General features: G+C 46.8%; 1 protein-coding gene across 1 annotated transcript in view; it reads left to right on the top strand.

Moving 5' to 3' along the window:
- Positions 1–18,559, top strand: part of tenm2b (teneurin transmembrane protein 2b) — a 187,044-nt gene that overhangs the window by 56,587 nt on the left and 111,898 nt on the right. Inside the window, 1 exon segment of the mRNA XM_076979759.1 lies at positions 887–1,162. Coding sequence (XP_076835874.1) covers positions 887–1,162 — 276 coding nt within the window.

The raw sequence follows: 18,559 nt of genomic DNA, 5'->3' as shown, positions 1-18,559 counted from the left end.
GTAACGTTTCCACTGTGCCCTTTAACTTGAACTTGCGAATGATACTTCCGATAGTGTCTCTTGGAATATTTAACAACTTCGCAATCTTTTTATATCCATTGCCATTCTTGTGAAGAGCAATAACCTCTTCTCTTGTCTTCTGGGACCATTCTCTTGCCTTCACCATGCTTGGAAACACACCAGTAGATGTCTAGAAGGAGCTGAGTATCACAGTCCTTTTAAATCTGCCTTATTGGTGCTTATCATGCTTGATTGCTGCTCGTTGACATCCACAGATGTTTTCAATACCTGATGGAAAACACTGGAATGAACCTCTGTTCTTAGGAGTGGTAGTCGTAAAGGGGTTGAATAATTGTGTCAATGAAGAAATCACAAAAAGGCCATTTAATACTTTATGACAAAAAAAATTGATGCTATCTTAGTTGCATTTAGTTCTTTAACAAGTCCTTGTAAGATTTCATTATGAACACAATTACAAATGTGCACTGAATTCCATAAAACCCTTCGCAGCATTGGGGGTTGAATAAATTTGATCACAACTGTATTACATTACTAAGCTTACTACCTATATAAGTATAGATTATAGGAATAAAACAAGTGTGAGCTCACCATGCTGATCCCAAACCAAACTCCAGTCTGTGAACTTGTACAAGTAAAAACGGTATCATCCCCCTTAAGAGAAAACGGTTGATTCAGTTAACCAAGATAAATAAAAATATAGCTAAACATTGACCAATGACTCATAATGGACTTAAACTTGATATTTAAATTAACTAGGTATCAAAACTGAAAATAACATGTTTATATGTATATATATGTACTGTGCTTATACAGATTTGCTTGCGTAAGTGCGGTGCAGTGTTCACTGGTTGGTGTATTGTTTCAGGGAGCTTCACGCTGGCAGAGCTGGGTGTGTGTGAGCCTCCTGCCCAGCCCAGCGCCCGTCGTTCAGAACTCAGCCTGGCGCCACACGGCTACTCCCTGAACGCCGGCTCTGATGCTGACTCGGACCCCGAGGGCCTGGGGACCCCAGAGCGGGCCATGCAGCTGTGGAGTGGCCCCGGCCCAAAATCGTGCCCCGGTTCGGGCTTGTCGAGCCCTGAACATTCTGCTCTGACCCTCACCGACTCTGAGAATGACCCGAAGACCGACGATGAGTCAGGTAGGGCAGGGAAGTGGGCGCAGAAGTGTCTGAGGGTGTCTTTGTGTGTGTGTGTGTGTGTGTGTGTGTGTGTGTGTGTGTGTGTGTGTGTGTGTGTGTGTGTGTGTGTGTGTGTGTGTGTGTGTGAGGACGTGGTGGGAGGGACACTGTGTAAAAGGTCTGATTTGGGTGCATTGACAGACAGGATCAAAGATGCTACCCTGAAATCAGGTTTATTCAGGTTTATTATAAAAGTCCACAAGCAATCATGAACCTGTAATTAAGCCTTCACCTTCCCTCATACAAAATATGGTACCTTCACATAATTAGATACTAAACTAGAAATTTTAAACATAATGTTGATTATGTATTTAATTGCACCAAAGAGGAGGAGTATGGGAGGTTGAAGTCTTAAGTCAGTCTTTGTTCTGATGAAATTTACTATTAACTCATACATAATGTTCCTGCTGCATAAAAGTACCTATCTGTATGCAGTATATATTCACGGTTGTTTTAAAGGCAATATCAGAGTAATAGATCTTTGTTTTAATTAAATTTTGATTCTGTGCATGGTGCTTTTATGACGTCGTACGTTTTTATGGAGTTTTCTATCTAGACCTTTTAATGCATATTTGGGCTGGCCCGTCCTAATCATCATGGAGGTCAGTTCATTTAGAATAACAGCATGGTTATTTAGTTTGCCGTTTTCAAAATTCTGAATGTAGTGACCCTAGACCCGCTGTCTTATTATCGTTTGTTTAAATCTAAGTTCGGTTCGATTAGCCAGTTGTGTGAAATGTCGTCAGCAGCTCCACATATTTTGCATGCTGCACGTGGAACAGATCTGATCACAGTGCAGACCACGGAAATATGTGAACGGCAGGTGTAAACGCACGGAGGACCTTGACTCTCTCCATAATGACATCCAGATACAGAGTGCATGTAAATGGCGGGCCGTAATGGGGCTACGTTTGGAGCTGGCTATCACCTGAATGAAGAAGAGGACGGACATATTGTACCTGCTGCGTTTTTATATTAGTTCATTATTTGGCTAAAGTGCCGGTGTGATTGCTATAAATGAGCCGAAGGACTTTATGCTTTATATACTTCATATAAGTTAGAACCATCTGTTGCTTTGAAACTGTGATCTGTGTCCATTAAAAATTAAGCTTCCCATGGTATAGTGAAAATGTCATCTTTGGTTCTTTGATCCGTTTTTCTCCCTTTGATCTGATCTCGTCTCATTAATGCGGTTGCTGCAGCTTTGGGATTATTGCAGGTTTTGCTGTCATTCATTATCATTAAGGCTCCCAAGGGCCTCAGTTGACTAAGAGGGACCCACTCTGTCACTGGAGCTTGGGTTGCCAAAGACAACAATGGCGTGCGGTGCAAGGACGTACACTGGGTTCTACTTACAACAGCTCAAAGAGATCCGGCATCTGACCTCACGTGGTGGAGGACTCAAATGCTCACGTCTCTCTCCCAGGGAGTTTCTGATGGAGAGCAGTGTGGATGGGTGGTTCAGGTAGGGATGGTGTTGCTTGTGGCTGGTGGTGGGGTGTTAGTGGGGATGGGTTGGTGGTGGTGGTGGTGTTGGGGGGAATGGTGCGGAGTGATGATGTGGTATTGGTGAGGATGGGTATGAGGTGTTGGTGTGGGTAGCGTGAGGTGGGGGTGGTGTTGGGGGGAATGGTGCGGAGTGATGATGTGGTATTGGTGAGGATGGGTATGAGGTGTTGGTGTGGGTAGCGTGAGGTGGGGGTGGTGTTGTGGATGATGTGGAGATGGTGCAAAGGTAGGGTGTTGCTCAGGATGGGTGGGTGGTGTGGATTGTGTGTGGGAGGGAAGGTGAGGTATTGGTGGTGATGAATGGGAGAAGGTAAGGTGTTGATGGGGGGTGAGTGGGTGAAGGTGGGAGTGAGTGGAAATGAGTGGGTCGACGTGGGTGTCAGTGGGGATGGAGGATGGGATGATTTGTTTTACTGGGTTTGGACGCTTGCCGAGCTTTCCCTGTGCAAAGTGATTTGCATGCATTGCTTTCCAGGAGCGTCAGCATAAATTCATTATGTCCTCTGAGTTTTGTAAGGCTACTTATTAAGAGCACTGAAGCAGGCGTATTATCTGTTATGCTCAACAGGTACATTTATGTTCTTCTCAGACAGCAGCGTGTTCCTTTCTCCCTGTTAACCCCAGATCGCTCACTCAGCCTCACTCCCTCACTTAGCCTCACTCATTCTCACTCCCTCACTCATTCTCACTCAGCCTCACTCCCTCACTCATCCTCACTCCCTCACTCAGCCTCTCATTCTCACCACTCACTCCACCTCACTCATTCTCACTCCCTCACTCAGCCTCACTCCCTCACTCATCCTCACTCCCTCACTCAGCCTCTCATTCTCACCACTCACTCCACCTCACTCATTCTCACTCCCTCACTCAGCCTCACTCCCTCACTCATTCTCACTCCCTCACTCAGCCTCACTCCCTCACTCATCCTCACTCCCTCACTCAGCCTCTCATTCTCACCACTCACTCCACCTCACTCATTCTTACTCCTTCAATCAGCATCACTCCCTCACTCAGCCTCTCAGCATCACTCCCTCACTCAGCCTCACTCCCTCATCCTCTCACTCCCTCACCCAGCTTCACTCCCTCATCCTCTCACTCCCTCACTCAGCCTCACTCCCTCACTCAGCTTCACTCCCTCATCCTCTCACTCCCTCACTCAGCTTCACTCCCTCATCCTCTCACTCCCTCACTCAGCTTCACTCCCTCATCCTCTCACTCCCTCACTCAGCCTCACTCCCTCACTCAGCTTCACTTCCTCATCCTCTCACTCCCTCACTCAGCCTCACTCCCTCACTCAGCCTCACTCCCTCATCCTCTCACTCCCTCACTCAGCCTCACTCCCTCATCCTCTCACTCCCTCACTCAGCTTCACTCCCTCATCCTCTCACTCCCTCACCCAGCTTCACTCCCTCATCCTCTCACTCCCTCACTCAGCCTCACTCCCTCACTCAGCTTCACTCCCTCATCCTCTCACTCCCTCACTCAGCCTCACTCCCTCACTCAGCCTCACTCCCTCATCCTCTCACTCCCTCACTCAGCCTCACTCCCTCATCCTCTCACTCCCTCACTCAGCTTCACTCCCTCATCCTCTCACTCCCTCACCCAGCTTCACTCCCTCATCCTCTCACTCCCTCACTCAGCCTCACTCCCTCACTCAGCTTCACTCCCTCATCCTCTCACTCCCTCACTCAGCTTCACTCCCTCATCCTCTCACTCCCTCACTCAGCTTCACTCCCTCATCCTCTCACTCCCTCACCCAGCTTCACTCCCTCACTTATAATGGGTTACACGCTGGCTCTGCTGCTGCTTCACAGATTTATGACTTGATAAATGCCTCTGCACCTGTAGTGACTTGCATGTGCATGTAATTTGAGAATAATTTTCTCCTTCCTTGCTGTGTATTTCCTCACCTGATTAGTGACAAATACCTATGTTTGTGTGTGTTGTGTGTGTGTGTGTGTGTGTGTGTGTGTGTGTGTGTGTGTGTGTGTGTGTGTGTGTGTGTGTGTGTGTGTGTGTGTGTGTGTCTGTATGTGTGATTATATTTTGTCCTTATTGTGAACGTACACCCTTTATTGATTGCCACAGTGGGCAGCTGCATTAGGAACAGTGTGTGTTCAGAGTAAGTTAGGAAGTTCCCCTACAAGGATCATTTACATTGTTCCCAGCACTGAATGCCCCCCAACCCTTTCCACGCCCCACAGTCTTTAGATGCCTTTGTGAGAGGCCCTTTCTTATTTGTCAGACTCAAAAAACAAATTAATCCCTGTCCCTCCCTTCACCCTTTCTTTAACTGCCTCTAAAAAGGTGGAAATTCAGACTTTATAGAGAATCACAGCTATATGGCCCATTTTAGTGTGACTTGTAGCCTTTTAAGGAATCCTCTGCATGTGTGTGTGTGTGTGTGTGTGTGCGCGCGCGCGTATGTACATTTGTGTAGATTGAATTAAATGTGAACACAGCAAGACTCCAGCCACTAATGGATTCTCACCATGGGAGCTAATTAATAAGGACAGTGAAGCAGGAGCCGGATTTGATCACGAGAATGTTGTGTGACTAGCCATGGTAGTGCGTCTCAGGGCATTGTGTACTGAGCATGCACGTGTGTGTGTGTTTGTGTGTGTGTGTGTGTGTGTGTGTACCAGTGAGTGCATGGTGAGATGATACGATAAATCCAGCACCTTGAGGCCACACTTACACTCATTATCACTTTATTTTGTTTTTATTGCTGTTCACGGGTCATCTAACTTCGTCAGGGAAGGCAACAGCACTGAACTCATGAACTAATCTGTCTCATCCACTGCCTTCCTCAGCTCAACCATCACAGCCACAATGTTCCTCCTCTCCTGTAGCCCCGACACCTTCCCAGAGCACAGTAGTAGCCACTGGCTACAGCTGGAGCCTGGTCAGAACCGGAGAAGATTATTCATGCTGACCGCTGATTAGTTTGTCGTTGGTTCAGGAGAGCTGAGAGCGCACGCCATCCTCCAGGCCAGCAGCACACCAGAACCGTTGCCGCGTCGAAGACGCGAGTGGCCTTGTGTGTACGTGAGGGGGTGTTGCATCCGTGCGGCTGTAAGTTTCCAAACCCCTTTTCCTGCAGCTGCCGAGAGGATCACAGGTTGCCAGAGGTTACCAGGCTTGGCTGTCAGTTAATGAGCAAGTTGCCTTTATTCACAGGACATCTGCTTTACTTATCAATTGCTCATCTGATCGTTTAGTTCTGCCTACAGCCTTTTTTGCACAGTAATTATTTACTCACAAGGCTGCAGTTGTTTGTTTGTGCCATTTGTAAATATCACAGTAGTTCAACAAGCAAATGATTCATAATTAAGGTCATTTTTAATTATTTGCCTGCACTTAAGTAAAGTAGCCTTCTAAATAACAACTCTAAATAAACTCAGCGAGTCATCAGATTGAGATTTGGATGAAGGTCAGATGTCCTGTCAGTGGGTGCTGATATAGGAGTAGGTCATATACAGTCATACATTTGCAGATTTTCTATGCAAAGACAATCCAGCAGAACTAGATGTTAAAAAGGCAAAGACAAAATGGCTGTGTGCCAGTAATGGGTAATATTACTTGTTTCTGAGTCTGACAATAACCGCACTGAACTTTTATCAGAACAAGTTCATGGTGCAAGATTTACTAAGCCTGTATAAGACAGATTACTTTAGATATGTCATGGGTATTTTGTAATTAGTTTTAAACAAGTGTAATAATTATAATAATTAGTTTTGTTTCCAACACAGTTTTTAGTCACCAGTACAGGAGCTTGAATTACTCAAATACTTGCCAGAGAACATGACCGGTGTTAATCACAAATGGCTGTTGGTTTTGTTTTGGGACAGCCATGCCTCAATTCTCCTGCATTGTGTCAAGAACTACAGTATATCAGAAGTACTCGTTTTGATATGCAGGGCTCCCATATCACACACACTGCATTTCACAGACCACAACACACACACCAGTATCTGGCTCAGCTTGATGCTGGAGACATATATATTATACATCTCAAGCTGTCATTACAAGTGATGAATTACAGTTGAAAACACAATTATATAAGTGGATGTATTTGCTACGTTTGTACTCTGCCTCAGTTCCCAAAGCACCTGAACCAAGAAATCCAAACCACTGAATAAGTGATGCAACTGTGGTAACTGGGAGCAGGGAGAAATGAACTGGGAGCACGGATACAGCAAATCCGTGAACTGTCTCAGGGTCTCCACAGTTCTAAGTGTAACATTTTCAGCATTTTGTCTTGATCCATCATACTGGCTAAATGAGTTTTCGCTCTCCTGCCTGTCCCAATACGTCAAAATATTTCCGTCAAGTAGAAGTTGTAACAAATTGGACACAGTAGCTGTAGATGCGGGTAAAAATTGCACCATTCAAACCCTCCGAATGTGCCTGGCCATCTCCTGCCGTCGCTGTAGTAGGCCGTGTGTAGCTGTGTGACTGCGACTTTCCCCTCCAAGGAATAATGTTATTAGAATGACAATGCAGTCCTGTAAGGCCGAGATTTCCGACGCATTTCATCATATCGGCTTTTGAAAGGCGCGCCGGTCGTGCCTGTGTTCATCAGCCCAGGGTTCCCAGGTTAAGGGCGCCATTCTCCCCGAGCCTTCTCCCTCGCGGCGAGACGAGCGGGCGCGTGCGGGAGGGCGCGTGCGTGCGCGAGCTTCCCGCCGGCTGTGTGACGAGCCTGTCCGCGTGCGACGGCGCTAATGAATGTACTAATGGTACCTGTTGCTCTCGATGCTTATCTGCCCCCCCCTCGCTGTTATTTCACGATTGTTTAGAAGGATCCATTAGCACGTGCTTGCCGCTCCAATAACGCACGTGCAGCCATTTTGCCGTCACCTGGCAAGCAGAAGCAGCACTGACAGCGCGGGGCGTTTATTTAACGTGTCGATGGCGGCAGCAAAAAGAGGTAATTGAGAATTGATTTGACCATAATGACTTTTCATATGTTCCCTGCAGAATGCTGATGCCGACTGATTAAGCTGTGAGCCGGCAATTTGCCACTTAATGGGGTCTGCCCTTGTCCTTTGCGCAAGACAAACCACCCATGGATAATGCAACGGGATAAAGGAACTCGTCTGAATCATCGTACAGTTTTTTTGTTGGTTTTTTGCACTTTTACTTTGGTGGTTTAATCTGCTGTTGGTTTCTCTCCCCACAAAGAAGCTGATTGCTGGTTTTGTAGAAGGGAGAGCGCTTGGTTTCACAGCCTCGGCTCCTGGAAGAGTCCCAGTGTGAGTGCCGCTCCTGACACGCTTAAAGGCGGGTTGCTTAAGCCCGTCCGGCACATCTGAGGCTGGGTCCATCGGAGCGGGGGTGGTAGTTTTGCTAGTGGGCGGTTGAAATGCTGTGCAGTTCCACCGCCTATATGTAGGCGTGAGCAGCCTGTTCTTCCATTCCGTGGGTCAAGACACCTGCTTTGAATGGATCATTAATTGATGAGCACAGAGAGAAAACCCTCAAGTGCTCTGTGATGTCATCAACCCGCGCCGTTCCACACTTAACATCATCAGAAAGGGTCAGAAGCTCAGAAGGATCACATGTGTCGAGTGTACCGACAACACAAACTCTTATGTTCCCAAACCTCTGACACTGAATGTTATAAATGTTATTCACTGAATGAATAAAGGGAATTATTGAAAATTCTGTGCAAACCGAATTGACTGAATCAGTTATTTTTTATTGTTCCAGCTGCAGTCATGCTTAGTAATGTCATGTTGATGAATGTAACCTGGAGTGGATGTAAATGTAATATGACCAACCAAATGAACAAAGCTCAAAAGTACATTTTATCTTTATTTTGTGTCATGATTGTAATTCGGAATGTTTATCCTCCTACCACACACAGTCCAACAAGGGTTGTAAGAAAAAGTCAAATATTTCTAGTCTTGTGTGAAAACAGTAACACTGAATTGTTTTATTGTTAGCATATTGTTTAACAGCTCACCCCTACTTTTTAGATAAATTAAATTCATTATAAAACAGGATGAAAGCTAAGCATACATTAGTATAAATTATTCTGTATATAATTCTATCTATAATTAAATGTTTATCTCTTCTCAGACATTTGGGATCCTTTGTATAATATTACGTTTCATTAGATTAGATGTATAAATTGTGGTATTAATTTGGTGGTGTGGAGTGGTATTAATGTAAATATGACCAGTAGAAACTATTGTGATTTTACCACAGCAATTTAAAAATAGATCAAGTACATTTTTCTAGTATTTTTCTTTCTTTGGGCAGGGAGTGGGGCAGGGGGTTGAAGACATTTCTTTCCAATTTGTATGTTGGAGAAGTGCATGGGGACTCCTCCTGTGATTCTAAAATCACAGAAATAATTTTTGCAAGTTTCCCATTTTGAAAACCTCTCAGGAGTGAAATGCTGACCTATCTGTCACTGCATGAAATATTAGATACTGACTTGTAAAAAAAAAAAAAAAAGTTCTTTGTTCATTCTTTCTCCGTCTTTGTACTTCTCTCCCTCTCCTCCACTCTTCTGCATTTGAGTGTGTGTGTGTGTGTGTGTGTGTGTGTGTGTGTGTGTGTGTGTGTGTGTGTGTGTGTGTGTGTGTGTGTGTGTGTGTGAAAGAGAGAGGGAGAGTAAGTATGTTTTTTATATCGTTCTGTCATTTTATTTTGCCTTTTGTCTTTCAAGCATGCTTTGATGATGAGGAAGAGCCATACAGTGATCACCATTTCAGTAAGTTCATTAGCTGTGTTGTTTAGTTGTGTGTGTGTGTGTGTGTGTGTGTGTGTGTGTGTGTGTGTGTGTGTGTGTGTGTGTGTGTGTGTGTGTGTGTATGTGGTTTTGTACGTGTGTCTTTGTGTTGTGCCTTTTCGTCATCTGTGGTCTTTCCACAACATTCGGGGCTCCACCCATGAGAGACGTCACTGCTGACCGCTTGCCATATCGGTGCGTTCACCAGGACGAAAAACGTCCATCTTCATCTCACTGTGCTATAACCCTAACTACTCCCCCCACACTGTCCCTCACGAGAGGCACCGTCACCAGCAGATGGATGGCTGCCTTCATCAAAAAGCTCTCATTAGAAACTTCATTAATCACAATGCTTTAAACAAACCCAAGGCCAATTAGCCTCTCTTGGCATGCTGCCAGACTTCTCTGTCCATCTCTCCCTCGTGCCATGGAAATTATTTGAGTGATTGCTGTTTAAAAAAAGCTATTTGACCAAAAAACCCAGATATTTAGCCTCAGTTTCATCGCTGGGCGAAATTAGCCAATGAGACTGAGGATTTTGCCTTTGTCTACATAAGTGAAATGGTCCTTGTTTTCTTCTGTAGTTCTAAAACTGATCTGATGCCTGTAACCGGAACAACATTATTATTGTCATTGTGTTATAACATATTTTTCAGGAATCTGGGTGCAGTGAGAGTGTGGCTCAGCACTTTAGCAGCTGAAATAAAGTAGCGTGGATACAATTGTGTTACTACCCCCAGCTTTCAGGAGCTGTTAGCTAGGACTAAGGTTCAAAGGAGAAGTTAATGAGAGTCATTGTAGTATTTCAAGTATGTCCGAAGTGTATCCAAATTTTATTTTCCTGTTTTGTATTGGTCCTGCACATTTTGTAAGGTGTGGTATAAGGGTGTGGAATAAAGATGTAGTGGATTGTGCTTGTGGATAAATGCTTCTGTGGTGGAGTTGAACAGCGGAACACTTTTAGCGAATGACGGTCGGCTGAGTGATGGTGGGCCATCAGGAGAGGCGGGGTGCTGGCGGCCCAATCACGCTCTTCCTCCTACCTTGTCTGCTTCATGTGGGCTGTACTAACTACCTGCTTATGTGGCTCTGCTGCTGTCCCACTGGTCAGCATATTGATTGGTGAGAGAGAGAGAGAGAGAGAGAGAGGCTGTTGTGTGTGTGTGTGTGTGTGTGTGTGTGTGTGTGTGTGTGTGTGTGTGTGTGTGTGTGTGTGTGTGTGTGTGTGTGTGTGTGTGTGTGTGTGTATGAAATCTCTCTAGCCAACACTTGCATCTGAGCAAATGAGTGATTTTAAAACAGCAGGTATATTTGCTGTGCTGTCCGTCAATAACAATAGAGCGATCTAGAAGGAAGACATCTGCTCTATCAGAGATATTTCATTTCACAGGCATCACTTTGCTTTGTCTTTGTTCAGCTAACACAGGGTGTTATTCCCCAAACTGTCAACACTCTCCAAAAATTGCTTTTAGTGTCTGTGTTTTTAGTGTCTGTATTTTACACAATTATGTTGTTCTCTCTACTGCCCCCTGTAGTACATGTGTCGCATCTACATGAGAAATGAGATTAGCTATTGTTGGTCTTTTTTTTCTTGGAAACTATCAAAGTTCACTGTGTTTGGTGTTAAACAGTTGTACCATGAGGTATTGCTTCAAAAATAAGGTGTGAACGGTGTCTAAAAATATATATATATATACATTAGTCCCTTTTCTGTTTAGCGCCTAATTATAAAGTGGTAGACTCATTTTCACTTCACGTGGAGTGTGAGAGAACTATGTAGCTAAATGCTACACTCTGGAATGCTTTTCAAAGGCTGCCATGCTACTGTTGCTATGCGAGAGACTGCAGCATTGTGGGGGAAAACAGCCTTACTGATGTGTATGTTCTACAAATTGAAGCTTTTAACATAACCAGACTAAAAGTGAAAGAATTGGGTTAGCATGGATCTTGACATACGTGGTAAGGAATTAAAGCAGTGGGAGAAGGCATTTTAATACAAATGCTTGCTTCATTAAACTACTGAGCATTCTTTATTTTGGCTAAACTTAACAGTTGGCTAAACTTAAATTCTTTATTTTGGCTAAACTAAACAGTTTCTTAATTTGAATTCAGTCAGCCCATGGTTCACACACATCATGCCTGCTGCTTCTGTGCTATGCCCAGTATAGCTCGAGCCACCATTTTCATGAACTTATGAACTTGAAGCATGCATCCGGGTTCACCAAGAATTTCACGCTGGACACAAATGAAGAAGTTACTATTTTCGAGACGTCCTCTTCATCCGAGGGTCACGGAGCAACGTCCACCATTCTTCCTCATGAAGAGGAAGGCAGTGTGTGATTCACTTGTTCATTGTCACTCCAAATGCCATTTCTGAGATTTCACCTTTTCTGGCTTTCAATCAAAGCCGTCCGGCGTCCGTTCTCTGCCTCTCACACAGATGCACACACACTGCGCCCACTCTGTGTATTGAAGTCTGAAGGTCATTCGAAATGATCAGAAGCGTGATTGCGTGGCTGTTCTCCGAGCTCACCCTAGCTCTGCCTTACTGCCCTGGCTGCAGCTTACCAGAAGATGGTTGGGGAGTCTTTTTCCCGCCACCAAATTCTTTCGTTTGACTTGGAGCCATCTTAGCAGTCTAATACTCGCATGTTGCTTGATTGTGTGAGGGTATTCCTTTCAGCGGGTGTTTAAGCTGAAGGATCTCCCTTCTTCAAACAGGTTTTTAACAGTGTTTGTAAAGGTGTAAAGGTGGTTCCTAGCTTTCTTATCCAGACATTGTTTGTTCCTCCGGTGTAATCTCATTGTGGTTCTAGACTTCAGGTTTACAGTGAATATGACACGAGGGCTTGATGTGTTTCGGCGGCTGGGCGTAATAATAGGGCGACCGGTCCAATTAGGTGTAGGACACCTCCCATCCTGAGAGAAGGTCTGAGAGAACCTTATAAATCTGCTTCTTCTGTCACCGTGTTTGTGGAAAACTAAGGAAGGAAAGATGGAGGATCTTTGGGGACACCTTGCTATTGGTCTTTGACAACAGAGCACTCAATGCAGGTGGTGGCTGTCAATCATGTCCCGGTTCCTCAGTCAAATCTTTCATTCTTGTTTGGAAAACTGCGCTTGCCCCTCCCCCTCCCTCCAACCCCTTTTTCTTTTGATGGTGTGGAACAAATGAAAGAGGTGTCAAAGGAGTGCGCATGAAGAAGAGAGAAGACCGCATCCTCTCTTTCCTCTGCTGAACTCTGAGGACTGAATTAATGGGAAATCCTCCCTTAGAAAAATGAAGGGGAGAAACTCCACAGCAACAACAAAAAGCAGAGCTCCTTTTTCATTGGCCAGACGGCGACGGCAGGCACTTGAATGTGCTCCGTCTGCGGGGCGACACAGATGAATGGTTGGATACACCTGGAGAGGGCCGGATCGATCCGATTGATGTCTAAATTGATGTGGGTCTGCAGATGGGCCGCTATGATAGCAGATACCTGTGAAAAGCTTGGCTGGCTGCACTGCTCGAATGCAACGGGCTGGTGTGCGGAAACGCGGCACGGCGTGTTGATGGCCTGCAGATTCTTCCCGCCGTGCCAGGATGTTCGGGACTGGGGCGAATCATTCGCTTTTTTGGGGAAATGGCGCTGAATGCATCATCAACTTGTGCTACAGAAATGTTAAGCACACCCAAACAAACCCTGCATTTATGGTACTGGCAGTCATTAATAAACCAGCATATTTTTGACATTGAAACATACAGTTTCATGGACATATACGGAGTGCTGGCATTCATTGTGGGAAGTGTGGTAAGGTATTTAGCGCTGGTTAACACATTGGAGTGTGATTTCCTTCTCTGAGTCTGATCATGCCAGGTTGGTAGTGGGATGGAGGTGAACTGGTAACACTGGGTCAAACCTCGGGGTTTGAATCCCAGAGAGACCGGCACGACTCCCGTGGCTCCGCCCTCAAGTGCCACGGTCGCGCTAAAGCTACGTGCAACACATCTGTCTCCACTGATCCTCCCCTAAACTCGTCCGCCTAAAAAAAACACTCCTCAAATGTAGGGATGGCACTCTACACCAGCAGGAGCTCGGGCCTGGATGAATATAAAAATAAAATAAAAAAAACGGAGGGTAGAACCCGGAATCTAAATCAGGATTTTGTCATTGCAAAATTGTATTTAATGTGTCTCGGCCTCACAGAACTGCGATCCAATTGCCCTTAAACGGACATTAGTCTTGAGGGGAGGTTTGCACTGAGCCCTGTGTGCTGGACAGACGCTGGCCCGGCGCGGCCCGCAGTGCCGATGGCACCCGTGTGAGCCATGTGCCGATAGTGTCTGATAATGGTCTTTCTTTTATGACCAGGCAGGAGCTAACGAGGAATTGAAGGCACTGAATAAATTGGAAAATTGCAGCATAATGATTCCGTCTGCTGGCCAGTTTATGGGGTAGGCTGAGGCAAAGCCATCAGTGGCCTTCCCTTGGGTGGACACATACACACACACACACACACACACACACACGTGCGCGTGCGTACAAAAACATACACACACGCATGCACAAACACATATACCCATCGCTGATTTGCTCTACCCAAATGGCGATCGTGAGTGGTCAGGTTTCCCCCTCGCCGCCCACATCGTGCAAGAGAGGGGCAAAAAGGGGCGAGACGCACGTTGACCGCAATTATTATGGAAATGAAGAGAGGCTGGTGAAAAACGAAGCGGGGAAATTTAGTGGCGGACTTGGAACGACATCGCTGGCCCCAAACTCTGTATGCACACCGCAACACGGAGTTGCCGTGCTGTTGCCAGACCCTTCTGCGTTTAACGAGAGGATGCGGGAGGGGGCGACGGTGTCCGCGTGAGGTCAGCCCCCCGCCCGTGTCTCTCCGCCCGGCTGCTCCGCCCACGTTGGGCGGTGACACCGCCGTCCGCCCCGCTCCTGTCTCAGCCCTGCAGAAGCGTCTCGGTCTTGCAGCTCTGTGATAAGAGCGGTGCAGAGCTCGGGCAGGCCTGACCTCACTCCTGCTATGCCTGGCCCCCGTGTGTGCACACAGATAAGTGATGGACAGGGAGCCGTGGAGGAGTCATCCATACACACACGCACACACATACACGTACAAACTCAAACACACGCACACAAACTCACACACAAGCACTCATTAAATAGCCCGATACTTTCTGGGGAGTGGAAACAGAATGAGGGATTGTGCAGTGTAATACACATATATGCAGGCCGCGGCTAGAATGGGACTAGTGGAGCGTGCTGGAGACGCTCAGCTGAGCAGCAGGCCAGGCTGAGCAGCCGGAGCCCTGCGTGTGGGGGCCCTGCGTGTGGGGGTGGTGGTGCCCTGCCTATGGGGCTGTGGGGGTAGAGGCGCTCTGCGTGTGGGTGTGTGGGGGTGGTAGTGCCCTGCGTGTGGGGGTGGTGGTAGGGGCGCCCTGAATGTGGGGGTGTGGGGGCCCTGCGTGTGGGGGTGGGGGTAGGAGTGGTGCTCTGCGGGTGGGGGTATGAATTAGATACCTTCATGTATGATGACGAAGAGTGTATGAGAAAATTAATGACATCTTTTTAGATGAGCTTGTTTACCTTCTGTAGTGAGAAGACTTGAACCTGTGGCATTAAGACTGATTAAGACTGATAGTCTTCCTGTTGCTGCTTGCTCAGTGACTCTTTTCTCTCTCTGGACTCTTGAACACATTGTACCCTACTCTAACTCCACAGTGGCCAGGTGATCTCCTGCCTGGTCAGGGCAAAGAAACACACACACACACACACACACACACACACACACACACACACACACACACACACACGCACGCACACAGGCACATAAAGGGTCCCCTTTTTAATCCCAGGGAGCCTTACAACACAACATTGCCAATGTGTGACATTGAAGATAGAGTCACAGCTACAGCTTTAGTGTTGATTACAGGCCTATCAAACAAGAAAAGCCATTTATTTCTCTCTTTCTTTCTCTCTTTCTCACTCTCTCTGTTCTCTGACTCGATCTCTCTTGCTTTCTCCTGCTGTTTCATGCTTTTCCTTTCTCCCTCTCTTGCTTTCTCCTGCTGTTTCCTGCTCTCTCACACTCTATCTCTCTCCGTCTCCCTCCATTTCTCATTCTGACTCTCTCTCTCTCTCTCTCTCTCTCTCTCTCTCTCTCTCTCTCTCTTTGCTGTCTGACCCTCTCAGTCTCAATGTCTCTCTCTCATCTTTTTTCACACCTAACACCCCCCCCTCCCCCACATGCTGTTTGATATCACTGTGAAAATGTACAACCACATTCTGTCACAAATCAGAGGGATCGCAGGTAGACAGTGCGGGAGAGACTGAAAGGTTCCTGGCAAACAACTATTCCAACAAGCATAATTAAGCTTCGCCACTGAGCTCAAAGTCACACGGAGCTGGAGAAAGCCCGTCCTCCAGAGCTGATCCCCCCACCCATCTAATTTTAGTACTTCTTTGTGCTAAAGGTTGTTGTTTTCCCCCACTGCTCACACTGCCTTGCGTTCCGATGTGAAACCCCACAGATGTGTTCTTCAGTAACCTCCTTTTTTTATATGTATTGACATATTGAAACTGTAAGCTTTCACTAAACTGCTCAGTGAGGCAGTCCTGTTATTTTCATACAGCTTACTGAAGCCCCAGCAAACAGCCGAATACCCTCCTCAGTGTTCGTCAAGATTTACTTTTTTTGCCAAATTGCTGTCATTTTGTAATTCTATTTCTTTTCTCTCCTCCTGTCAAGCAGGGCAGTTGCGTCAAATGCATCATCATCAGAGGGTTGCGTTTTTTGCCCGTGATTAAGAAGATATCCTCCTAATACCGGAAGCGAGACGGTTGTTAGCTAGTGGATGGCACGGCTGGGTGGTGCGCTGGGTGGTGCGCTGCTCGGTGCGACGTGGGGGCGTTAGTCCGTGAGCGGCAGCGTGGTGAACGCACATCATTGTGATTGATGGAAGGCCCGGCCCTGCTCCGGCCCAGTCTAAAGAGCAGGGCACCGCGGAGGCCGGGCAGCCTCAGCCAGCAGTTGATTGATGACTGCTGTGAGATATTATACCTGAGCTTCCTGTCACCGGCCTGCCATAGGCTAAGAACCCCTCCTCCACGGCCTCCCGGCCCGGTTTCCATGGCAACCATTACAGATTTTTGCATGTTCCAGCTGATTGGTTGTTAGCCGCCGGTGGGCACGCGGCCCTCGTCCCCGCTCAGATTTTGCGCCTTGGTCCCACGCTCCTGTTGGAGTTCTTCCACACCTCTTCCTTGTCGGGGGGGGGACGATTCCGCCCTGTCAGTTTGAATCAGATCAAATGTTGGTGTCTGATCTCGGGCCAGTAGCCAGCTGACACATCCCCACTCCATCCATCACTCAGACCTCAAACTCAAATGGACCTGCTTCAAACAGGAGGCAGAGGTGCTGGGGAACGGCCCGCTGGTCTGCGGGGCTGGCGTCCGTGTCCAGGAGCCGCGCTCGTGTCCAGGAGTCGCGTCCGTGTCCAGGAGTGGCTCCTGCCGCAGCAGCTGCGGTGTGGCCTGTAGTGCCCTGAGTGTCGCAGGAAGAGAGAGAGAGAGAAAGGGAGAGGTGGGGAGAGAGAGAGAGAGAGAGAGAGAGAGAAAGAAAGAGAGAGGGGTTGTCAGTCAACGCCGCACGCCGGACACACGCGGACACGCGCCTGTGAAATCATTACGCGGGCAGATGCCGATAGCAGACGTTTTTCTCTGACAAGCACGCTGTCAGATAGCTGGCTCAGCCAAGAGGTGCAGGCCTCTCTCCCTCACCTTGACAACGGGCAGAGGAAATCTGATCGTCACCTATGAATTATTGATTTTCTGCAAGGCTACTTCTCTGGTTTAGCAGAGATGTTTGCAACTGCTGGCTTCCAGGAGCGGGAGAATAGTTGACCACATTGCATGGTGACATTTGAGTTTCGTGACGCACATGTGCCCAAACACATACTGTGAGTTTGCAGTTCCCATGTAAATAATCAGACAAAAGGTTATATGTGAATTCTGTGTACTCCAGAGGAAGACCTCCTTTTAAACGCAGCTTTCTGTTGAAACCACTAATTACTGTTTGAAATGAATAAGTATTATCCAGTCTGGAATGGTACTAGATCCCTGCATAAAATATTCAGGAGATGTCAAGTCCAGACCGCTGCCCCTGCTGTACGCTACGCTAAAGTGTTCTACTTACAGATGTAGTATGTGTAAGGAATAGGTCAGAGGCTCTGTTTAAAGCTGCTGTAATCATTTTAACGGTTCCTGCTAACTTCCGCCTGACTTAACCCCTGAAAAAGTTGACCAAATACTTTTAATCCCATGCCCCCTCATCTAAGACACGCATGCTTAGCTTGGCTCACCTATCTATGTGCTGTGTGCATATGCAAAATAATTGAAAGGCAGGCAGGACCGCCTTCTTACAAAGGAGCTCTCTTACTGGCTCATATAGCTGGACCTTGAAATGTGCGTTGCTGATTACAGAACCCTGAACAGGAACTGAGAAACATTTTTTCAGAGCTTTTCAGAGCAACTTTTCTATGAGAGCCACCAGGTTTCAGAGAATATTTTGTTGTAATTTGTGCAAAGTGAGTCAATAGAATGAATATGGTGGTAAATTTTTATCCAAAATGATGAGCGATATGCAGGTTAGTGTAATATTTTCAGATTTTTCAGCATGTTTAACAGAGTCATGAAATTTGGTCTCGCACTTGCCAATGTTCTAATATTAATCACCTTCTGTCATTTAACCTTGATGTTATTCAGATTAATAGAATTGAGGGGAGAAAGGACGCCAACCGTTTGTGATCGCAGCATGAGCTGTGAACAAAAAGTGTGTATCCCTTGAATAGCGCTAATCTGTCAGCAGGAGGTGCTCTCTCTGCCTGCGCGCCAAGCCCTTCTAAGTGCTTTACATTAACGCCGCGTGCACGGATCGGCGTCGCCTGGCGTCTGTAGCAAAAAGAACTGCGTCACCGCACTTTTCCTACATTTCTAACATAATCATGACAGCACGTAGAGCGATAAAACGGCAATCACGCAGCCGCTCGTGTCTGAGGCCAAGCCTGAGTCACTTTCTGCACTTTCATCCACCGCTGATGAGCTGGTGGG

This window comes from Brachyhypopomus gauderio, chromosome 18 (genome assembly GCF_052324685.1).
Source record: "Brachyhypopomus gauderio isolate BG-103 chromosome 18, BGAUD_0.2, whole genome shotgun sequence".
Taxonomy (NCBI): Eukaryota; Metazoa; Chordata; class Actinopteri; order Gymnotiformes; family Hypopomidae; genus Brachyhypopomus; species Brachyhypopomus gauderio.
This window is presented reverse-complemented; position numbering and strand designations above follow the sequence as displayed.